This window comes from Macrobrachium rosenbergii, chromosome 12, assembly GCF_040412425.1.
Source record: "Macrobrachium rosenbergii isolate ZJJX-2024 chromosome 12, ASM4041242v1, whole genome shotgun sequence".
Classification (NCBI taxonomy): Eukaryota; Metazoa; Arthropoda; class Malacostraca; order Decapoda; family Palaemonidae; genus Macrobrachium; species Macrobrachium rosenbergii.
Genome location: NC_089752.1, coordinates 8,106,725 through 8,132,654, shown reverse-complemented (window position 1 = coordinate 8,132,654; position 25,930 = coordinate 8,106,725). Strand labels below are relative to the sequence as shown.

The window sequence follows — 25,930 nt, the reverse complement described above, 5'->3', positions numbered from 1 at the left end:
TGCATATTCAGAATTTTATTTTCAATTTACAACTTTTTTTACTTGATGCTCTTTTACTCCCACATTATGGAAAACGAATAATGGTCTCCACTATATTGGGCGCAAGCGTGCCTTTAACTTTACCCGTATTTTCATGATGCATTACTCCAAAACTTGTTTTTCTTAATACAGCTGTGAATAACACGTCTCACAGTGCACATTTATAGCTTTGACTGATATGTTGAAATAAGTGGCGGTGGGAAGATAAGGGTTGTAAGCGTTACACTACCGGAAGTAAAGCTTCAGATGAGGGTTGAACAAATCTTGTCGCAAAGGTGAAGGTCGAAGACGCTTTAATACTAGCTTATTACCATATTGCTAGATGTCTATTACATCTTCCTTCAAGCGTATTTATGTTATCGGTCAGAAGTCTTACGAATTCGTGCACAGCAGATTCTCCTGTGAAGAATAATTTTTGGTTTCGCTAAGGCCTTATTCTTACTTTATTTCTCTCGTTCATTGCTGACTCATTGCACCTTACGCCATAACTCGTAAGGGGTAAAACCGTCAGTTTTGCCTATGACTTTATCTCGCTTCTTTTCCCAATCTTGCTGTCCATCACCTCTAACTGTTTCTTCATAGTGCACCTTCAGATCCTTGAGCTTCATCATCTCCTTTATTTTCTGACTGTCTTTATCTGGCTGTCCAACCACCCCTACCCCCCCCCCCCGGCTTTTTCATTGTCGTTAGCGCTGAATGGCTGAAAGTGCCCCAGTGCTTTGGCTCGACAACCTCAATTCCATCAAATCAGTCACCCATGACCCACACCACTCTGGTTTGTTGCAAGTTTCTCTAACGTTTGGTATTTTATTCGAAATGGGAGGTTTGTGTTACTAAATCCTCCTTTCTAGTTTCCTGTAAAAGAATACTGTTGAGATAGTTATTTTTCTGTCCGTCCGCACTTTTTCTGTCCGCCCTCAGATCTTAAAAAACTACAGAGGCTAGAGGGCTGCAAATTGGTATGGTGATCATCCACCCTCCAATCGTCAAACATACCAAAGTGCAGCCCTCTAGCCTCGGTAGTTTTTATTTTATTTAAGGTTAAGATTAGCCATGGATCGTGCGTCTGCCACTGCTAGAGGCTCCAGCCGCCGACGCATCTTTACTTGACCTCATCTGGGGAGCAACTGAGGGCTTCCTGGTCTTTCATACTGCAGCACATCGAGAGCTTCATACAGCATTGCACGCTGTACAGAAAACTCGATTGCGCCGAAGATACTTCTGCGCATTTTTTACTTGTTTAGATATAGGATTGAAACATTGGTCTGTAGATATATTATTTTTCTTCGGAGGAAATAGAGAAGGACCAGTCGTTCAGTAGTTTGGGAGGGGGTCACTACTAATTGTTCTTGTCTTTGAAAGTCAGTGTTTAAGAAATTGCTGAAGGAGGAGAGACGTGGTTAAAACTATAATTTTATCTTTTATTATTATTTTGTATTTTTTATTATCACGTGTAAAGAGGAAACTTTGTTGTACATGTTTTACTTGTGACATGCACAGTTTTATATATGTATATATATATATATATATATATATATATATATATATATATATATATATATATATATATATATATATATATATATACAATATATGAGTATATTATATATATATATATATGTATGTATATATATATGTAATTTATATATATATATATATATATATATATATATATATATATATATATATATATATATATATATATATATATCGTAATTGTATGTTGTTCATTTGTATATTCATACAAAACCCTATTAACTCATTTTGAAACACTGCCTCACTTTTCAGGAAGTATAAAACTTAGCCAACCACGCTCGTTTCCTAAAGATCAACTGTATAAAAAGTGGCAGCTTCACTGAACTGGTTGCAACTTATTTAGGCTGCCTGCTTGACGTGTTCCATTTCTGCCAGATTTTTCTTTTGTTTTGGTCGTTGAGTAAAATTGTTCGTCAGAAAAACGACGAAGTTTCTTTCGTTCGCTTTTTTCATAACTTTAATTCGAGCGTTGGAGTACACTAAAAATGTGTACCTGAACATTTGTTGACTGCGTATTTTTTCCTTTATCATTTACCAGTAAATAGATAGATAGAAACTTGCAAGACACTCTAGGGGCCTTGTGTGAGCTGCAATGGATGACAGTGAGGCCAGGGAAACTAACACAGAATGAGTATAAACTGTGGTAGTTTAATCGTCAGTTGTCACAAACGGGTATTTTAGGGTTCCCCGCTCTTTTGTGCATCTCTCTCTCTCTCTCTCTCTCTCTCTCTCTCTCTCTCTCTCTCTCTCTCTCTCTCTCTCTCTCTCTCTCTCTCTATGTATATGTATATATATATATATATATATATATATATATATATATATATATATATATATATATATATATATATGATTATTATCACTTTTGTACGTGATTCATTCATCAGTCCTTCGTCAATGGCTTGGAAATAAAGTCGAAACCGGTCAGGACCTACACCCCGTTTCTTATTTTTCACCTGTGGTAATGTGTGATATATATATATATATATATATATATATATATATATATATATATATATATATATATATATAATGTACTGTATGTATGTGTCAGGTGGTAGTGTTATTTCTCTTAAAACTAGAATTCTAAAATGATAGTGTTATTCTAAGCAATAGATGGCATGGATATCTTTAGCAAACATCTTACCAATAGATGGCGCTGGTTGTGGATGTCATTCAGGAATCCTTGGTTTAGGTTGTTTACCTGGGTTTATTGTATAAAGTCATAAGCCACTACCTTAGGAACTACACAACCTTTCACATGGTAAGAAATTATCTTTTATACTATTTATACTATTGTGCGAAGTGTTTGCTTTTACTCATTATACTAGTGTTATTTACTGCTGTGCTATTATAATTGTTGCCTTTTAAGATGTTATTATGGTGTTACTCATATTTTGCAGACACCTAATCTGCGGCAATGATTGACATATGATACCTAATCTGCGGCAGTGATTGACCCATGATACCTAATCTATGGCAGTGAATTGGCCTATGATACTTGGCACATGGCAGTGAACTGGCCTATGAGACAGAACCTACAATAGCGACCTAGGCTATGGCTATGTTTGATGTGGCAGGACCGTGCATGGGGCATGTGACTACTAGCCTGGATTTTTTACTGATGCATTGAAGACTTTGTTATTAGACACTCGAATCCGGTTCTTCCTTTTGTGTCAACGTAGCCATAATCAAGAGTTGCATTGCTGATTGGTGTACTAAAGCAACCATTCTCGCTGATCTGGAACCATGTTACCTATTTTCAATCCTTATTGTTATTATGCACATGATTAAGCCAGCTTGGTCATCCATTGCATTTTGTTATTTTCACTTAATTTTCAGTTTCTATATGTAAATATTTAAATTCATTTAAGCTCATTCTTCTTAGTATTTGTCAATTAATGTTAATAAATTTATTTTTGTAATCATCTTATTATTTTCTAGTAATTAGGTGTAGGTACCAAGCGCCTATTACCTTCCATCTTAATTTACCATCAAAAGCTTGACAGTATGTATGTGTATACATATATATACAGTATATATATACGTATGTATATGTATATATATTTTTATATTTACACACATATATATATGTACATATATATTTATATATATATTTATATATGTAAATATATATATATATTATATATATACATATATATACGTGTATATATGTGTGTGGGGGGGTTCTTCAGCGCGCCTGCGCACATGCACAGACATGAGTGCATCTGAGTGGTAAGACCTGAAAACAAAAAACTTATTATCTGCAGATTGTTGTGCCCTCTCCCAAACCCCCTTTTTTTTTCTTGGCTGTGGATCAAGTCCCTTTTTATCACTGGGTCAAAGACAACCAGCCAAGGTACAGAGGTCATGCGGAGGATGTGAACGATTCTGAACTTTTTATTCGTGGTTTTTTTTCCCATGACCTTTAACAGCGGAAAACGTCCCTAAAGTCCTTCAAGTTGGAACAGGTTATTATTATTATTATTATTATTATTATTATTATTATTATTATTATTATTATTGTTATTATTATTATTATTATTATTACGATAAATGCCAAAAAGAAAAACGATCTGAGAAAAACAGTAGATTGATAAATAAATATGAAAACTAAACATTATTCTCAATTTACTTTAACTGATATTATCAGAGACAGTATTACGATATTAATATAAAATTACTGAAATAATTATAGGAAATTAATGTCGATATAAAAATATAAAACTAAACGAATAGTTGTATTTGCTACAAAAAACTGTATGTTACAAGAGGGTAATTAGATTTGTGATCTGTTGGCATAAAAAGAAAACTCTCTCTCTCTCTCTCTCTCTCTCTCTCTCTCTCTCTCTCTCTCTCTCTCTCTCTCTCTCTCTCTCTCTCTCTCTCTCTCTCTCTCAGTTTGAAGCTAGTTTAAGTCAGCCTATTTCTTCAGTGTTGGCATGTTCCCAAGAAGGTCCTAAAATACGAAGTTTAATTAGAAGTAAACCTCACTTGAAAAATGCAACTTTAGAAGAGTTTTTGGTAAAATAAAAGTGGAAAGTGAGTTCTAAAAACCTAGCTGTAGAGAAAAGGAAACAATCTTAAGTTTTCACGGCGTAAATGGGGGGGAAGAGATGGTCTGACGGGCGTTATCTGAGACTCATAAAGATCAAAGGTGCTGCCCCCCGGAGCTCGACAGAATTTGACAGAGATACACGATAATCAGACAGTACTTGTAATTATGGGTATGATGTTATAATCGTTTGATTGTTCAGAATCGGCTCGTTATATTCACCTCTTCCGGTGGGCATGGGCAAGGTCTAACTCCCCGTAGGGGGGTAATGCCGCCAGTGCACCACATGCGGTGCACTGTAGGCATTACTTAAGGTTCTTTCCATCGTCCCTTCGGTCCCTAGCCGCAACCCATTTCGTTTCTTTTACTGTACCTCCTTCCATATTCTCTTTCTTCCATCTTACTTTCCACCCTCTCCTAACAGTTGATTCATAGTGCAACTGCGAAGTTTTACTCCTGTTACATACGAGTATTCCAAACCTTTTGCAGTCAATTTCCGTTTCAGCGCTGAATGACCTCATAGGTCTGGCTTCCCTTCCAGTTCTTGCTCAATATGGTTAACCTCCGAAATCCAAAATTATTCTTTTGTTTTCCTCGTTCAAAGGGAGATTCGAACTAGCGTCCTTTCTTAACACGATCAACCATGCGACAGACCATGCTACGGAAAACCTTAATTTACTTCAAGTAGAATAACATTTGGTCGAAGGATACGCTAAAATTTGTGTTAGTATCGTTCAACTCAACGTCAAGTCGCCATGAACAAATTAAATGGAGGTGCCAAGGTGTGTAATACAATGGGAAAATTGAGAAGTATGTTTCTTTTTCGAAACTATAACTGTTTGAAGTCCGTTCACTGCTAAAGAAACTCTCAGTCGGAGGACATATTCGATTTCACAGCCTCGGCCAGGTTGCAAAATTTATTTAGAATTTATTACTTACTGAGCAGCCGGTAGTGCTCCGTATTATGTATATGCATCATGTTACAGGTATATATTACTTAGCAAATTCAGTATGTCCTAAGAGAGAGAGAGAAAGAGCCAGCGAGAGGAACTTGGCAAAGATTCTTGTACTTCTCCAAAATTGAAATATAGTGAAAGAGAGAAAAAGAGGCACTCGGTGAGGTTCCTGTCATTTCATAGGTGGCCAAGTTAGTTTTTCGTTAGTTTGTCTCATCTGGTGTAAGCACTTTTTTCTTTTTTTTTTTAAAGGTCTTTACCTTGAATTCTTCCTGAAACCACCTGGAAACTTCATTAAGAGTCCGGAGTAATAAATCTCAGTTCCTACTTTCACAATCCGAGAAAAAAAGATGCTTCAGTGCAAGTGACAGCTTAATTATTCTGATCATTTAACGTGAATACCAGCAGTGATTATATGTACCTTTGGCGTATGAATTAATGTTACATGGCTTTAGTGATTAACATAATTACAAATACTTTTAGATTATACATATATACATATATATACACTATATATATATATATATATATATATATATATATATATATATATATATATATATATTAAAAATGCTTCCCTACATAACTTCCTAGTAGTCAAGTTTTGACCTTGGGCAGTGCTTTAAGGGAATTTTTCTAACAAATAATGATAAAAAGGAAATTACAGGTGTCCCCTGGACGCACTCGCACAGATGACTTTATACAATTTACAGAGGCCATATACGCCTTGTTATAAAATCGATTCTGCGCAACTACCCCCAGAAGGTATTACTGAGCCCAACACTGACTTATGTACTGCACCCTTTAATGCTTCTCCATTAAGCAGTTTTTGTAACGATGACATTTTAAAAAATGGGAAACTCATGGTACTGAAACTGAATCGCGAATAGGATAAGATTAGCAAGATTATTCCTCTGTAGGGGTTAGTGCCGTCAGTGCACAGTAGCGTGCCTTCGGCCTAGCTGCAACTCCTTCCGTTCCTTTTGCTGTACCTCCTCTCATATTCTCTTTCTTCTTCTTACTTTACACCCCTCTCCTAACAATTGATTCATAGTGCAGCTGCGAGGTTTTCCTCCCTTCAAACCTTTTACTGTCAATTTCCTTTTCAGCGCTGAATGACCTCATAGGTACCATTTAGGCCCGAGAGACATTAGTTGAAGTTAGTGAGACGGTGGCAGAGACAGGACTAAGTTAAAGCGTAGTTTTTCTCTCGAAAATAAGAAGAGCACTTTCGACAGCTTCGTGTTGGTCCTGGTAGGTTAAACCGGTGTAACACTTAACCTGTTTGGCTTCATTGAACCTGCCGTCGTAAACAACTAGACAGAAAGAGTGAATAATCTAGTTATCGAATGATTCACATTGACAAGTAACGTGCGCGCGCTCGTACACACCACACACACACACACACACACACACACACATATATATATATATATATATATATATATATATATATATATATATATATATATATATATATATATATATATATATATATATATATAAGAAACATGCTGTAAATGGACTTTTTCTTTTTTGTCCAACTACAAATCTGTCCTGGATTAAGGAAAGTACCGAGAGTTCAGAGTATACGAAAGATGATTAGTAATGCCAAATATCCACTGGCCCCCCGTGAGATCAGTGTCCCAGCGTTTACTTTCCCCGTTCACCGCCGCGGGCGCGTTTTACACGCCAGTCTTGGTTGGACAGTACTAGATACCGTAGATGCTATTATTGGTGGATTTCTCGAGAGCAAGACGTTATGTTTTGTTCACTTTTTCGTAGGTCCGGTTCTCGAATTCTCTGTCGTGTACTATAAATCTGGAATAGTTTAATTTTTATGGTCTTAGGAAAAATGCGAGTTTTTTATCTGATTAGAAGGACTTCTTTCTTTGCTTTCTGTGCATTGAACAAGCCTGATTTTGCTTGCCATAACCATCAAGATAACAGTTTGTCCAAGCTCGCTGTTACCACGTATAGCTTTAACGCACGTGATGTTTAGCTTATTCTACTGGATTGTATGAGAGCCTTTATATATAGTGCAGCTTATCCTAGCCCCAAAATTGTAAATTTTGATGTCAGTCCAAATGGAACGCGCAGCTTTAGCCAAGGCTAAAATAAGTGACCTTCCAGATCTAAAGGAAGTCAGCATCTGAATTTGATTATTCTGATTCCCATGATTTAGCTGGAACGTGAAAAAATTCTTCCCCGTAGGGGAGGTAGTTCCATCAGTGCGCCTCGCACGGTGCTTGTAAAGCAATACTTGAGGTTCTTTGCAGCGTCCCTTCTGCCCCTGGCTGCAACCCCTGTCATTCCTTTTACTGTTCCTCCATTCATATTTCTTCCGTCTTACTTTCCACCCTCTTCTAGCAATTGTTTCATAGTGCAACTGCGAGGTTTTTCTCGTGGTACACCTGTGTAACCTTTTACTCTCAATTTTCCTTCCAGCTCTGAATGACCTCATGGTTCCAGCGCGTGGCCTCCGGCATAAATTGTATATTCTATTCTAAAAAAAATTCTTTGGTTGAAATAAACGTGTTCCATGTATTTGCTTTATTCATAATAATATGTTTTATCATTTTTATTTTATGTAGGTAATCCTGTAACAAAGTTGTAAAATAAGAGAAGTGTCAAGAGTGGAATAGATTAGACCACACGTCCAAAGTAGGACTAATCAGTTTTTATGCATGATTTGCAATATTTTCAGAACAGATAATTTACGGGAAAAATATCTCAAGTCACCAAGTCTCTGTGCGCAATAGAAAATTGTATATTTAATGTCTCCTTCGCCGATTACAGAGAAACCAAGAAACTGATTTACATCTCATTCTGACGAGAATAACAGAAAAAATTGATAACCGGAATTACCCTCGTATGAAAATATCACTACAGCTTACGTCATAGCACAATAAATTGATGTAATCCCGAAAACATTTTGAATATAGAAGGCAGTATCCATATCCATTTGTAAGAACGTAATATGCTATCAATTGAAAACAGATAGAAGGCCCTCCAAAAAATAAAAAAAATAAACTTGAAAATTCCGCTTTGATACGTAGGGCAAAGGATTGTGGGAGTGATCTTGACGTCATATTGAACGCCTGTGTAAACATTCTATACTGAAGAATCCGTGAGAGATTTCATTCTTTGTGGAGTTTTCGATCAGTACCGTGAAATGTTGTTTTGTCTGTGGAGTGTGGTCTGTACTATATTCGGAACAGGCCCCACTGATTCGGAAGAATCATTTGGTAGTATTCTCATAAATGGCGGTAAGTCCAGAATGACTTTATTACCCATTTTCATTTCCACGGTTTAATAAGAAACGGGAGATCAGCGCCTACCCTATGAGCCTACAGAGGCCCAGGAGGACTGTAACTGTAACTTAATATGAAGCATTTTCAACGATTTTACTCTACAAAAACCTAGGTTTGTTTTAAGTAGGTTGACCGTGAGTAGTAGGTCGAACATTCCGTAGAGAGAGAAGGTTGGAATTGAGTTTTGTAGACACTTCAGTGCATACAAATGGAATTGAATCTATCTGTGAGGGGAGGCGAAAGGGGCTAACTTGAGTAGAAGTTCGTCGCGTCCTTGAAGATAACTTAGAGAGGGAAAGATTTGCGGAAGAGGATGTCATTAAGGGGTCATGGGAATGTTGACGGTACAAATGCACTTTGTGTTTATGGACATAGCGACGAATCTGGAAGGTCATAGACCACCTAGATTACCAAGCGCCCCCCCTCCCCCCCGTAGGGGTTAGTGCAGTCAGTGCACCACATGCGGTGCACTGTAGGCATTACTTAAGGTTCTTTGCAGCGTGCCTTCGGCCCCTAGCGGCAACCCCCTACGTACCTTTTACTGTACCTCCTTTCGTATTCTTTGTTCCATCTTACTTTCCTACTTTCCACGCTCTGCTAACAACTGATTCATAGTGCAACTGCGAGATTTTCCTCCTGTCACACCTTTCAAACATTTTACTGTCCATTTCCGTTTCAGCACTGAATGACCTCATAGGTCCTAGTGCTTGGTCTTTGGCCCAAATTCTATATTCAATTCAATTACCGAGCCCCCTGCAGAATTGGAATTTAGGATTCCATTATTGCGTTTGCTACACGTGTTTACGTTAAATTAATCAGGAAAATGGACATCCCATTACCATGTATCCAGTTCCAGTGGCCTGTTAGTATGATGGTTTCCTGTGCTTCAAAGTAACCTTACCATTTAAATGAACTGGAATGATAGTAAATTTTTACCGTAAACCACAGTCATATTCCAGGGTACAAAATGTGACTCAACTGTGTTTTAGTTTTTTTAAACATTTCTGACGTTCATTGCGGTAGATAAAGTGTGCACCCCGATCACGTCCTACAATTATGGGTGACCTCAGTGGGAAACAAGGGTTTTTGGGTGGAGGAAATTCAAAACAAGTGAAGTACGCTCACCTAACCCAATCTGTGGTAATGGTTCCTTGCCCAGTTAGAGTTGTAGGGGGAGGGGGGGGGGTCTTTAAACCTTGGGCCCATCTACCAAATGTAACTTAGGGCATTGTAAATTAAAATGGTATCTCTGCGAAAAAGCTCCACGAAACGCCGCATATAGTGCCAGCCCCTAAGGGATGAACTTAAAAACGAAAACAAAAGATGGTAAATTTCTCAAGTTGTCTCGGTAAATTTCTCTAATTACATCACCTATATTGCATTATAGATACACCCATTTCTGTATTGTCCAGTTAAAAATATTTTATAAACTTTATCTCTGCCCAGAGCTATAGAATTACGTACCATTAAAATAAATAAAAGTTACTACCTAACCTAACCAACGCAGCCTAACCTAACCCAACCGAGGAAACCAGGTACTACCTTTGTATGGGGGAGCCACTGGAATCCCTACCTAATGTTCAATTAATCTTATAATAATCAGAATCAGAACTTACAGAAGTCACACGGGATGTTAGAATGCATCCCTGTATGTCACTCATTTTGTGTTTTCTCCCACCCCATAAACCCTGTTTTTCTATTGTGGTCCCGGGTAATTGCAGGTGATAAGGAGGGTCTAGTAATTCGTAAAACTGCTATGTGCCACCAAACTGAACATAGGAAACGTTCAAAACATACGGTAAAAAAATTCCACTTGAATTTTGCAGTACAGCTTAAATAATCTAGAGATCAAGAGTTATAAGTCTGCACTAAAGGAGCCACGACTAAGAACTGAAGCTGGGTTTTTTTTTCGAGGAAGTGTTAAATATCTCTTTAACACTAATAGATTTTAGTATGATTTTCATATGAAGCATATTAAAGAATCTTAAGAACAAGGCCAAAAATATTCTAATATTGTGAGCTGGTACTAAAGCAAGACAATATTAGAATTTGTTATTGACACGTTGTGCAGTAATGTAACTAAACCACAAATGTAACAGGACCGTGAAAAAAAACGTGCATTTTCATGTGTTGTATTTTTGCTCTTTTGGCTGTGTTGTGGCTACCATGTAAACAAAACCCTAGAATAAACATTCTTGGAACTTAGTAATTTGCCCCGCCCTCTTAGACAAAACGTATTTTAGTTCCTGGGTAAGATTGGACTTTTTTCGAGTTGCATTACTGCTTATAGTTAATATGCAGTTTTTATGTGTTAAAGTGGTATCAATAACTGTTTTTAGCTATTTATTAAACTTATTATCTTCTATATTCTGATAGGTATTTTTGTTGGGATATATTACAACTTGAGTGCAATCAAATTATGGGGAATTGCATTGACACTTCTTGGACACTGAGTTCATGCCACACATGATCCTTAAATTTTTCTACAGCGATCTTGCCTTTTACACAATTCTACCCATTATTATTAGTACAAACCACTCGTTTTTGTTTCTTCCCCCCGTACATTGCATTAATGTGGGAACTCCAGTGAGAGACTGAGGTACATTGCATAGTCAGGAATGGTCTGGAATTCGTAAGCCATGTCAAAAGCGGTGTGAAAAATATATGGTTCATGCCTGTGATGAGCATCAGTCATTAAACTCAATAAAGAATAATGTCGCAAGGCCAATTACAGGGGCACATGCTACACTTACCTTCTGTGACCTAACCCAGTTTGAGGTTGCAGGGTCTGACCGGTGGGTGAACCCCACTAAACCTGACCTAGTAGAGTGCTATAAGTCATGGTTAATTACAAAGATGCATCCTAACCTTACTTGTCCTAGAGTGCTAGAAGTCATAGTTATTTACAAGGATACATCCTTTACCTTACCGGACCTAACCTAAAGCATAGGATCTAATCTACTTCCCCACCTCTTAACCTGCCTTAAGGCGCCTTTGATTATAAAAATTAAATTCTGAAATTTACCCAAACTGAACATTGCACTCTGGATCCTAACTGGCAAGTGTCTCACTTGCCAGTCTTCCCTTTAGCATTGCACACAGCATCTGCCTTATCTTAAGTTTGGAGACACAAGTAGAGTATAAGACAAACATTTGTTCCTCTCGTGTTACTCCTGGTAATCCAGTTTGAGTAGGAGAGGTCTTTTTTCATTGGAACTGATTATGGCTCTTCTACATGGACAAAGAATTGTTTTGTTGTTAATTTTTCAAAATGAATAAAGTTAGGGCCTCACTATCGTCAGTTCTTACGCATATGGCAGCCATTGTTAAACTTCATGTATTGGGTATGGAAACAGGGAGGAGTCGGAGAACATGTAGGAACTTCATCACGAGGTGTTTAACTGTTAAATTGATAAAAAGTTACCTTACTATTTTGTATAAGGAAAGAAAAAAAGCTTTAAGCAATGCTTGTGTGTACAACAAGCTCTGCAAAAGCTAACACTTCAAATAGCATCCGTGTAGTGGTGGGCCACTTTCAAAACAACAATGATGGCCTGAAAATACATGCGGCGTCATTTTTTTTTTTTTTTTTTTTTTTTACTAAAATGACCATCATTCAACCATTTTTTTTATTAAAGTCCATATTGGGGAGGAATTAAAGCACCATAGCATTATAGTGAAATTTCATGTCTTTAAGCTATGTGGCAGTTTCTGTTCATGATTCTAATCAGTATTAGAGTGAAAATATACCAGAAATGTTTAGGATACTAGTCAAGTGCCACTGGAGTAAAAGTCATGGAAAATGAGTGTGAGAGACAGAAAGAGCAGTGAATGCTGGGCTTGAAATTATTTGTACTTTACGCAATACTATATTAATTTTATACAGGGTTGATGGCAGCCATTGCATTAACCCTGACCAATTGACCAATTTGGCATGACACCGTCATTTGTCACCCTCTCCAGAAAGTGTCAGGTTAAAGGCAAATGTCTTCTCGTTTTTGCGAATAATTCTCGGGAGATTGGGAGGCTCCTCTTCTCAGGCACCAGTTTCATACAAGTACTTGATTAGCAGTCCAGTTTCTTACTTTTTTCATTCTTGACTACTTTTATTTTTCTTAATCCTAACACGGCCAAGGGTCCCCAACACCACGCCTACCTACTTTATGCAAGGCCTACTTCTGTTTTGTAAGGAGAGCCTTGCGTTGTATGTTATTCACGTACCTTACGCACTCATACCTTAAACACTCTGTGAAGGCAAATTTCCAAAATGACCATCAGTCGACTGCTTGTGATATATGTTCTCATGGCCACTGAAGTTAAGATATATATTTTAATTCGCAAGATCTGTTGATGAGTTTTAGTAAAATCTTGCGAGTGCATGACCAAGGGGTGATCCTAGATTTTTCATGTCGTATTGTGAGACTGAAAGCTTTCCAGAGTAGCTAATTTCTTTAAGGATAAACGCAACCGGAGATGCGAGCGTCTTGTTAATTGCAACCTGAAGACGAGATACTCTCTCTCTCTCTCTCTCTCTCTCTCTCTCTCTCTCTCTCTCTCTCTCTCTCTCTCTCTCTGTCGTTGTCTTAAGGAAGATTAAATGAAATTTTTATATTTGCATAATCACATTCCATCTACCTAATTATTTTTTCCATCTGTGCTAATTGTTCTCATAACGTAGATTGACGAGGTTAGGTGATTATTGTGAAATTCGGTGATGCTCACAGTACACCATTTCACAGGGGAAATAAAATTCGGTAGAAATTTAGATGTTTAACATGATTTTATTTTTATATCACAAATGTAATTCTGAGGCACCTATTTCGTCAGCATAAATTACAAAAAGTTCGTGAGTGAAGTGTAAAGTTGACGGTAAATAGGTTCATGAAAAATTTGGAGGAAAGTAATTGGGACCTTTTCAGAGTGGGATTTAATTCATGCAGTCGTACATCGTAGGTAATTACACTTAAACTGTCGGTTTTGTAATTGGCTGCCCTGTTAAAACATATTATTAATGGCAGTGTGGGGTTGGGGAGTACGGAGGCTACATCAACGTCAAACTATGTCGTAGGAGCCTTTTTCATTGTGTTAGGGGTGATTTGGATGGCACGGTTCCAAAAACTTAAATCTTGTTTAGTGAGTGAGAGAGAGAGTTTTGTAACAGTGCTATTAGCTGTTTTTACGCACGTCGATAATAAAGACACCGAGGTTAAGACAGACTACCCGAGACTATTTTAAACCCTGGGGATACTCAAGCTGCCTGAAGCTTATCCGTGAACTTTCGCAGAAGGAATTCCATGCTTGAACTTTTGAAAAACTTACTTCACCCAAAAAAAAAAAAAAAAAAAAAAAAAAAAAAACACACACATTATGACTGCATGAAAAGTAATGAAACATAAAATGTCATTCATGTTGCCGACGGGTAGGTTAGAGCGACCATTTTCGGACGTTTTTAAAAAAAATTTTTTGCTTTAAGAATTTTATATACCTTCTTATGGCGTAATTTCACCTTTCCAAAACGGCATTCTTAAAGCAACTCATGAAGTGCGGTATGTTGCTAAAAAAGATGGTCGTAACGAAAAACCTCTAATAGGAACTGCCTTCCATTAAGTAAGTTATACGTTCTGTTAAAGTAATTGGTAGTGGTAGGTCCATTATTTATTGTCGACTGCCTACAGAATATGCTCCCTGTTATCAAGGATTATTTTAATACCTGTTATCAAGGATTATTTTTTCTTATAGGAAATTACATTAAAAATGGCCGAATTCTTAAAGTGAGAGGTAAGCGTTAACAGCAGAATGTAAGTAGGCTGAAGGAACAGTTCGTTGGTTTTAGATCAATCCAGTGGGTCCTGGATTAAGCCAGCCTCGGGCTGGAACGGGCTTTAGCTCTAGAGCTGCCTGTACAAAAGGAACGGAATGTACATGGGGACAGCAGTTGGTTTACTGATGTCAGTTGTTTTGGGTGTGTTCATGAAAGTTGATTTTAGCTTCCTTTTTCTTCAAAATATTAAATGAATAATATATAATATATACTGTATGTATATATATATATATATATATATATATATATATATATATATATATATATATATATATATATATATATATATATATATATATACGGTATATATTATATATGTGTGTGTGTGTGTGTAGTAAAAGTGAAAATAAAATTTCATTAACACGACTGACTGAAAAGTAGAAATTAAAATTTTATAATTATCTGGTGAAGATTCCATAAGAACTGGTAATTGTTATTATGGGTAATTGGATACGTTTTATATTTACGATGGGGACTTTCACCCGGATGAATATGAATAACGGGAGATGTAAAGGAGTGGGCCTGTTTCAGGAGGAAGAAGTGGCCCGAATTAAAGTTTTTTTGGGAGACTAGAAGTTAGAGAGAGGGGAGCATCTGAATAGTACGAGTTTAATTCCTGCAGGTTTTCGTTTATAGTGTATGTTACATTGTTTGATAACGTGGTGTATACTTAGCTATTTTTGTACATAGTTACAAAGCCTGTCCCCCCCCCACCCCTCCCTCCTGTAGTCCTCTTACCTTCCTTCGCATAAGGTCTATTCTCCACCTTTTCGTAGTCGTGAGATTTTTTTTTTATAAATAATAATAATAAATCTGTTAAATCCTGCACTTCAGTCTTCAGCTAAGGAATGCAGGGTTTGCATCATTTTGTTTCACTTTCCACCGAAAGGTTAGTCGTCGCCTTACCCAACATAGAAAAAAAAAGTGAACCTAATGTTAATTATAGTTATTTTTAGCTTATTGCACTGACATACGTATATCATGTTTTGAATGCTATAAAGGAATGTAATAAAATTATGTACAGATATAAATATGTATAGTAACGCGGGTTGCATATATATATGTAAATGATAATTGCACTTTTTAGATGTGTTTATGACAGATCCCTAGATATGTTTATGACAGATCCCTGTGGTATTGAAGTCTCATTGGGAATAGTTGTCAGTATCTTGCTATTCAGTTAGGAAAGCCTTTGGATTTGACATGCGACCTTACACCCTTATTTTATTATATTAAAATAGGCGTCAAAATCATGTAAGTTTTCAGACAGAATAATACGCTTAAAGTGACAACTTTCCCTATATATGTATGTATGTATGTATATATATATATATATATATATATATATATATATATATATATATATATATATATATATATATATATTATAATATATAATATATATATATATATTATATATACATATGTATATGTATATATATATATATATATAATATATATATAAATATATATATATAAATATATATATATATGTATATATATATATATATATATATATATATATATATATATATATATATATATAGTTTAAATGAGAAAATAACTTGGGCGGAACAAATTGGCTGGAAAGGGTTGGAATAACGCTGCAATAAGGCATTTTTATATGTAGCTTACAGTAATTATCAAAGGGATAAATTTAAATGCTAATGGTATTTGTGTTTTTTCCTTCAAATTAAGTATACCTTAGTTTAACCAGACCACTGAGCTGATTAACAGCTCTCCTAGGGCCGGCCCGAAGGATTAGACTTATTTTACGTGGCGAAGAACCAATTGGTTACCTAGCATCGGGACCTACAGCTTATTGTGGAATCCGAACCACATTATAGCGAGAAATGAATTTCTATCACCAGAAATAAATTCCTCTAATTCTTCATTGGCCGGTCGGAGAATCGAACCCAGGCCCAGCAAAGTGCTAGCCGAAAACGATATCGACCCGTCTAACGAGGAACTGTTTTTTCCTTCATATTTAACTATGTATGCATTGGAACGTAATGCTGTATATACAGAACGGCTGTACCTACTGTACGTGATTTGTTATTTGGAGGTAGAAGAATGCTTGGAATTGCAATGGTCAACCTATTATATATTAAAATAATGATGTGCGTAAATGTGCAGTAACTGTTGCGTTCAGTTGATCCCACATAGGAATTTTACTAATATTTTCGGGTACCTAAAGGCAGGTGGCAGCTACCTGATGAAAAGACTACGAATTATGAAAATGCTAATTGCAGGTGAAAACCATATATTCTATACGAATTTGTTTATATATATATATTGTTTTTTTTTTTCATGCCAGCAGAAATTTTAACTTTTCTAACATTAAAAAATTCTTTAATTGGCAACGGTATGTGTAGTTAAGTGCTTCATCAGGTGATGATTTTTACTTATCAGTGGGGAGGTCTGGTATAGACACAGGGGTGTTCTAGTTTGTATATTGTGATACAGAATATGTCTATGCAACCAGTGATGCCATTTTCGTTGTCTATGAAAGTCTACGGACATTTCACGAACACCTTCCGTTTCTCAGAGCTGCTCAGGTTATCTCGGCCAGACCCTCCGTCGGTGCATAGTGCGTTATTACTGCTTGTCTGTTGAGTCCCCTCGTCCCCTAGCTGCACTCACTGTTTAGCTTTTACTTTACCTCCATTCCAGCTTCCTCTCTTCCATCTTGCTGTCCAACCACTCCAATTCCGTCTTTTCACTCTCTTGAGCACTGAATGGCTGAAAGTGCCCCATTGCTTGGCTTTATAGCCGAATTTTCATAATTCGATTAGAATGGTTATAGAGCAAGTCCAGCATTGTTTTGCAATAAATATATCGGGTCATGAAACTATGACTAATTTAGCAATGAGTCGGGTGGATTAATGTACCTTAAACACGCGGCAAAGTTCACTGGTTTCCTTCTGTTTTACCATGGAGACTATAGCCAACCGTTACCACATTTTGAATTTCGGAGATCATCTGTGTCCAATCAGCTGTTCAGTTATTTTCCCCTAGTGGAGTATTGCAGCTTTAGACTGGCTCAAGTTCTATCAACCTCGCGTACATGAGGCCGCAGTTCCTGCTCTGATTTGATATTTTAATATTGGTAAAACCAAAATGTTGACAGGCTAAAGATTGAGAATCTATACTTCCAATGAAATCGCAAGTTTTCAGGCCTAATAGCTATCGTAAAGTAATCTTGTCATTCTGTATTTGCACATACGTAATGATTCAAAGTAACAGGAAGATTATTTTTTAACTTGATTATTGCAACTCGATGGGAGGCTGTTATTTTCACTTAAGGGATTTCCGTTTTCTGGATTAGCGTACCGATTTATTAGTCTTAACATATGTGTTGTCTAATGATGGAGCCAGTAATGATGTGCTGTCATTTTCAGCTTCGGTGCCAGGGAGAGAAATTAAGCTTGAAATGGACGAATGCGTGAGACGACAGCAACGTGAGGAAACACTATTCATTTGAGCAGTAACGGACCACTATTGAGTAAGTTTAAGATGTCTCTTTAAGCTAGACTGGTAGTATTTGAAAAACGGTAGTGAACAACAATTGTAAATGTTAATTTCATCAGCTTTTTGGTCGCGTGAAGTATAACTGGAAGCTGTCCTGTTCTACTTACAATGGAGACGATCGTTTGGCTAGCAATAAGTCTAATTCGACAGGATGTTGCGCGGAGGTCAGCAAGATACTAAACATAAGCTTCAGTCATGTCAAACTTTGGGACTACAAGTGCTCTAACAAAAGCAGGAATACGAACGATGTGTTTTAAGATCTTGCTGAATTCTACCGTAGTTTTAACATTTTTTTTTTCCAAGGTTCTCCTTGACGGAAGGATCTTTTTTAAAAACTCTCTCGGGCTCTTGATTTCGTATGGATCGTTTTGTTAAGATGTTTTGAAGACATCTTGTACAAAGAAAGAGAATGTCAAGGAGTCAGAGTCGGTTTTGAAGTTTCCTGTTTGTAGATTTTTTTCAGGTTTCATTATTGCCTGTGCCCTCGTGGTGGACATTTTATACGGAGCTGCCCGTGTGTGACCAAGTGATATTTTATCACAGGTCCTGTATGTAAATTTCTCTAAAGCTTTATAACGTTAGGCGATTCTTTCTGTTTAAGGAATAAGATTCACACTGAATTCCCAAACTAATGTTCCCTAAGCTTATTTATTTTGATTTGATTAGTCGCACATATGGTTCCAAGGTCGTAATGCTTGTATTGCCTGAGGCAATATAAAGTATAGCGCTTTCTTTGTAGACAGGTCAGACTCTTCCCCCTCCCCCCTCAATGAATGAGCTAATGAAGAGCATAGGGTCAGCCATTTTATGATTTAAAGCAGGCGCATACTAGAGGACGACAGGTGTAGCGTAGGAGAGCTAGGCCATTGAACATAATTTTGACCTAATGGGTTCGTATGAGAAATCAAAATTACTGTAAACTAAACCGCTCGGGTAAAACGTATGAAGGGTCTGTCCGGAATCCAGAGATCTCTGGATCCTGGGTCCGTCGTACTCCAAAACTTGGGAAGTATCCAATGACGGATGACATGAAGAACGTAAGGGACGGGTACCCCTGCCCAATATCCTACATCCTTTGGCTATTGCCCCTGTCTAAGCAGCTTGAGTATTCGCTGGTGACCGGCTCACGATTGATTTCGGATGTCCATGTTGTTTGCCTTATTTTTAGTCTAGTTAAACTTTTATGTGGCCATGAGACATCAGACTTAAAATTTGTCAAATATCTGAACGTATACAGCAAATACTGGGTTTCAAGTGAAAGTTGTTTATGAAACGAAGGGATGACCGCAGTGCCTGGGCATTGGCCATTGTTAGCCATACAACCATCCATAAAAAGACTGATAACTAAAAATGCGGACTTAGTCTTGACAAATTATTAATTAGATGTTCATGGTATGTATTTTTGTAATATCGCCAAACCTAAAATTACTATTCAAGCATCATAAAGAGATATCTATTTTTTCATAGCCTCAAAGCCTACAGTAGAAAGTGTGTGTGTGTGTGTGCGTGTGGGACACACACACTTTAAACAATCGTTATAAATTTATGGTCAAACCATTGTTCATTCAGCCTACAGTAATTTTGACTAATTTTTTAGCCTCATTTTTTCATTTTCTCGAGGTTGATGTTCAACCTTTGAATTATATTTTCATACTGGTATCTAATTACGATGTGGCATTTTTATGTAACGTTGTATATGCATTTGTAAATGTGTCTGACAGAATTTTGTAAAACTCTCACTCTAATTAAATATAGTTAACGAGAACGTTTTCAAAAGATTACGTATTAAAAAATAATATTGACAGTTTTGGGGTTGTATTCGTATCAAGCCAAAACACTTTAAAGTGTGGCCTTTGTGCTCGGAATAATATCATATGATTGATGTCTCCTGTAGAACCTTGAATTCTAAATGCTCATTGTGAGAGCAGTTTCTCCTTTGTTTGCGAAATAATAGTGTTTTTTTGACAAAAGACTAATAGCATATTTATATAATTAGGGATAATGCACTGGCAATTGTTTCTATTATATTTACGATACTGAATAAAACTGAACTTGATTCAAACTACATGGAATGTGAAACCATCCTATTACAAGGTATTTGTGTGTAACCAGTCTTCATACAGATGCTACATTTAGCAGTTTTGTCTTGCAGTTTAGTAACACATCGTCTGTGAAGTTTGGGAAGGAACTAGTCACGACTTGATTTCATGCCTAGATTTCTCTAAATTTTAGACTTAATTGCCCTACTCCCAGGGGGTGAACTTGTTAAAATCAAGAGTTATTAACTGAATTAAAATATACCCTCAGCCAGTCGGACTGTATAGTACAGCAGATTCTATAATTTTGTGTAACGTGATAATTCGTGTTCAAAGAGCTAAAAAGAAAAACAAAAACACTGGTTATTTTTCTCGTGATGATAGCATTCATAAAGGTAACTTTTTGTTTGTAGCACGTATTTAGAGTTTGTTGCGGGGGAAGGGGGTTGGGAGCGGGCTATCTATATTTCAGTTGGCTTAGACACTATGAACTTTTGATTTCTTTTGCTGTAATGAAGAGCGATCTTATTGTCTTACGCTAGTCTCTCAATTTTGTTACTGAAAAAATAACCTTTTAACCATTGACTACGATCATTGCACGATTTTTCACATGGACTAAAGTTCAAAATTGGACGAACTGACTTGATACGGTCACTCACTCACGCCCTCACTCCATCAGTATTGGCTCTTGTCTCACTTTGCTTCTCGCACTACTCCTATTTGCGCAATGATGAAGAAAAATCTCTCGTTATGACAAGAATGCAGGCCCGTTCAAGTTGCGTTAAGAAACTTGAAACTTGACTAGAAAGAATTTTCCCTAAGCCATCTTGCTGTAAATATTCGTTTACAGTAATACTTAGCTCGGTTTTTCCCTGCCTGTATACATGAATGAGCGCATCAAGATAAAATGTCATTTGTCCACTGTTGACTATTTTCTGAACTTTGGCAAAGTTTCATGCATCCCCAGTCTGTAGTTGAAACTTATTTAATTTTTAGATTTTGCAATTCATGTAACTTGTTTTACATGCGCCTCTTCGATTGCGTGTGGTGTTCTGGCTGACTAGTTTATTGCCTGAAGTTACAACTTGTTCCACATGGTTTTTTGTTTTGCATACTTGAATCAAATACCCACTAATTGTAGTTTAGCTTGGTTTCAGATTTTTCTCTCTCTTCATACTTACTACAGCATGATTCTGACATTACATCTTGGATTCCATGATTAAGCTCTTTTTTTTTTATCCAAAAAGATGACTGGTCTTACTATTAAACATGACTCTGGTTTGACTTTTAATTTTTATTGCATCTTTTGGGCGTAAAATGCAATTACTTGCTTTTGACAAGACCGGTCAGCATTCAGCTTCCAAAGATGGATTTTATGACTGTACTTTATTTTACAGTTGACATTATGCATATTAGTTTGCCCAGATAAGAGCTTGGGCTATGAAGACATTTTTTTTTTAATGGAAAAAGCACTTGCATCATTGTTTTTGTATGAAGAAATATTCACTTTGCGTTTCTCTTTTATGTTGAGGCACTGCTTGTATATGAAATGGTATTGCCATGCTTGTTTTACTGCGTTGCTATGCTTTTTCCTGCAGATACGCTATTTCTGTAGCCCTGTTTCTACCAAATGATCAAAAGTAATTGCACATTAATATAGTCATTAGCTTAGAATGTGTTTTTTACTATGCTGGTAAAAAAGTGACAGGGGCTGGTTTTGTGGAAAATGTAACAGTGACATACTGTGGGGACAAATGATTATTTAGTCAAGCCTTGCTCTTCTTTTTATTTCATAGTTCATCATATCAAAATGACTGACGCACAATTTTGATGTCTTAGAATTGGCCTCACTTGTTTGACCCATGGACATCTGATGAACAGGACACGTGATCTAATCTATATGTGTACAGTTTTTTGAGTAACTAACAGTTAAACATGTTTTGCATGAATGGCTGAAACATAGTTGGCAGTGAATTTCAATTTAGCATACAAAGCTGTTAAAGAAATTTTATCAGAATCTCCATCATTTTCAATTAACCCACTTGTAAAATTTTATGAAAGCTGTAATTAAATTAATAAAAGTTAAACTGTCATTAATAAAGACAAATCTTTTGATATAGCCCTGTGAGAGCCAAACTAATTAGCTCAGTGGCTTAATAATAATAACTTAGACTTTGTTAACTAAACTTAAAGCCACCTATGAATACGGAAGATAAGAATTCGAAATAAATGAAAACCAGGCAGTTGTCGGGGCCAGGGACCATTTATGGTTAGTTAAGAGTTTTGAAATTAAATTAAAATTTTCATATGATGTCTGACATCTTTTCATACATAATGATGCTTAGGATGCTTTCTGTCTTACTGGTTAATTAGAGAAAATTTAATTGAAGTTCAGACCCCCAAAGTGTCTTGTTGAGGTGCTGCTTTACTGGAAACATTCTATGCCCTATTTGAAGGTGCTGCTTTACTGCTAACATTCTATGCCCTATTTGAAATACAAATTCATAGCAAGCGCTTATTTTCATCCACCTTTTTAATGCCAAGCTGAGGAAGGTTGCTAGCTTAATTATATGATCAAAATTGTTGTAAGATACCGAGTAACAAGGAAGCCTCTGGCAATTTATATTGAGGGTATAATCTTGGCAGGGAATACATATCTGGGTGGATGGCTCCAAAGTCATCTAGTTTCATGTGTACTAAAGGCCTGCTTATGCTCAGAACCTCATTTCCCTCACCGTCTTTTTCAATGCTTCAGAGTTTCAAGTTCTCTGAGCATTGTTCCATTCATAAAAGCTGGTTTTCCCACAATTATCCAATAGTATCGGTAAAAAGCGTCTACTTACTTGCTGTGTGTCGTATATTCCTTCACATTAGTTACTTATTCATGAACTCCCTTTTTACATGGATAATTACCTTTCACTGGTAATTTCTGATTAATGCCTTGATCCACAAGCTCAATTCCTCTACTGATTAATTGCTTTTACTTCTGCCTTGTTCACCAGTTTTTGTTGAAGGCAGTCCTCCATGTATGCTAATTTTGTGGATTTCTATATTTAAACCAAAGGTCCATTTGGTTGAAGTTTCATTATTCAGAGATGGGAACAAAGTAGGAAAGTAGGTATTGTGTTAGAAATATGGATTCCCCCAATCAGATCTAGGAAGTTTTTGTTTTGTTCTGAAGACTGATTTCCAGTATCTTACAATTTGTAGTGAATATAATTGTAATGAAAAAGGAAGACTTTTTTAAAAAATATAATTGTAATGAAAAAGGAAGACTTTTTAAAAAAAAGTAACATCACATCAGTTATGAAATATTGTCACTTAGCCAACAGATCACATGACTGATTAGTTTAAGTTAGGCCAGACTTGTATTTTTATACGGTAATAATAATCCCTAGTTCAGACTTGTATTTTTATACGGTAATAATAATCCCTAATTTAAAAAAATTTTTTTTTTTTTTACTTCAATCAAGGTAACAATTAAGCATCAAGGCTGTCTTTGGTTGGTTTTCCTGGTGTAACTTTTACTAAGCACAAGCTGTCATGTTTTTCCTGTGGTTTTGTTTGATTAGTCTGGTACTATCAACTTTCAAATTTTTCTAGCTTGGTAGCTGCACACTTCGCTAACCATCAAACCAAGACTGTAGTTTTTAATGATGGCACAAAAAGGCTAGCATGTATGATGTGCAATCCAAATTCACAGATTCGTCAAACCATGACCAAGCAAACTTCTTACAGTTGGAATCAGTCTTTGCCAACTTGTTCTTCTAATGAATATTTGCAGCATAATTAATGATGTTACCAAAGATCAATAGTAGTTCATGTTGCTTAGCACCATTCCAAATTTGTGGGGTGACTCTTTTATGTTTCTTCCATATGGCTGAGCTGATTTGATGGATTGAGCCATTTAATTGAACCAGCCATATGCAATGGCTATCAGAGATGTTTTGCATTTAAATTTGTTGATGTCCAGCTTTGTGATAACTATTAATAACTACTTGTGCATGTAGTTATTAATAGTTACCAAAGTTTGCTTAAGTACTGATTGGAACATGATCCTCTCAAATCTAATAGTATCAACATTGTTCTTGAGAAAATTAATGTTCCAAGTAGGTATAAAATCTACAAATATGACAATCTTCGATATGTCACTTACTGTTCACCCATTCCTTTTTAGTCTCTTCTTGCACAGCTATACAATTCCATTTTTGCTTTTCCCTCTAGGACAAATCATTCAGGTTAGGGGCTGTGTACTTAGAAGTGCCTCATATGTCTTTTTTAATTATATAATAAGCATTAATATTTATTAATTTTACTCCAGTTTCCACTTAATTTTACTCCAGTTTCCACTTTATGTACAAATCCTTCATGCTAACCCTGGGCCTTGAACTGACTCATTATCCAGTTAACTACAAAATGGCAATAGTTTACCTTATGTTCCAATAATGGACCCTTTAGAAAATTTTGTTTTAGGCATTATATAAACCATAGAAAATTTTGTTTTAGGCATTATATAAACCATTTGGATTTCTGAGTGTTGACTGATGTAATGCAAAACAAGATTTTATGAATGCTGGCTGTTTTTTTACTCAAGCTTTTAGTATTAAAACTTCTTTTATTCCTCCCATTAGGTAAAAAATAAAAGTTTTACAAGGAAACAAGTGTTATTTTTGATATAATGTATTTGGAAAACTTATAACTTCTTATTCCTACTGAAGTTTGGCTCCTTAAGGAAAGGTAGCAGACTAGTTATGATTATATAAACTATTTTCCATAAAATCAAAAAAGACTTGTGTATACTGTATTGTATAATTGTTAAAAAATATATAGGCATAAAATAGTCATCAGCATCTTGCATACATTGCTCCATTATATGAACTTTTAGAATCACTTGATTGGACTTGTGTATACTGTATTGTATAAATCACTTGATTGGACTTGTGTATACTGTATTGTATAATTGTTAAAAAATATATAGGCATAAAATAGTCATCAGCATCTTGCATACATTGCTCCATTATATGAACTTTTAGAATCACTTGATTGGCTAACAAATCCACTGCTTAAATTTCTTTTCTTCCTTGTGCAGGTATTGTGGTCCATTCTCTGTGCCAAAATAATTTCTTAGCTCAGTGCAGCAATGTTTGGTGACTCAGCCCCTCCAGGGGAAGATGACTTAACCTCTGATGTGCAGCCCATCAAACCAGGTTCTCTGTACTCCTCTGGAGAGAGAAAAAAAAAACCTTTAGCATATTTATAACTTGACAGTAACTAATATTTTACAAAAACAAGCGTTCTAAAGAGATTTAAGTTTTCCTGTCCAAATTTTAAATCAGGCCCTTTGCCTTTTGTAACACTGGCAGTTTTTTTTTTTTTTTTTTTTTTTTTTTTTTTTTTTTTACTTTAAATATGAACTGCCTTTTGTAACACTGGCAGTTTTTTTTTTTTTTTTTACTTTAAATATGAACTGCCTTTTGTAACACTGGCAGTTTTTCTTTTTTTTTTTTTACTTTAAATATGAACTATATAATGTTTGTTCCCCTGGCCCTAAATTAAGTAATTTCCCTTACAGATTGCTCACTGAACTAATGATTGGCTGTATTTTCACACCAGCTTTTTTATCACTGGTCTTAAAATTTGTT

At 36.1% G+C, this 25,930-nt stretch overlaps 1 protein-coding gene and 2 long non-coding RNA genes across 3 annotated transcripts in view; 2 read left to right on the top strand and 1 right to left on the bottom strand.

Annotated features, from left to right (window-relative positions):
* LOC136844372 (uncharacterized) overlaps window positions 1-25,166 on the top strand; it is a 190,057-nt gene extending 164,891 nt beyond the window's left edge. Inside the window, exons 3-4 of the long non-coding RNA XR_010854835.1 lie at window positions 18,123-18,226; window positions 23,892-25,166. This is a non-coding gene — a long non-coding RNA (uncharacterized lncRNA). The remainder of the gene's footprint in view (window positions 1-18,122; window positions 18,227-23,891) is intronic.
* Window positions 2,632-3,500, top strand: LOC136844199 (uncharacterized). Its single transcript, XR_010854759.1, has 2 exons — window positions 2,632-2,839; window positions 2,979-3,500. It is a non-coding gene; the product is annotated as an uncharacterized lncRNA (long non-coding RNA).
* The window catches only part of LOC136844370 (uncharacterized), a 59,737-nt gene continuing 58,759 nt past the window's right edge, over window positions 24,953-25,930 (bottom strand). The window contains exon 7 of the mRNA XM_067113456.1: window positions 24,953-25,510. Coding sequence (XP_066969557.1) covers window positions 25,413-25,510 — 98 coding nt within the window. The 3' untranslated portion in view covers window positions 24,953-25,412. The remainder of the gene's footprint in view (window positions 25,511-25,930) is intronic.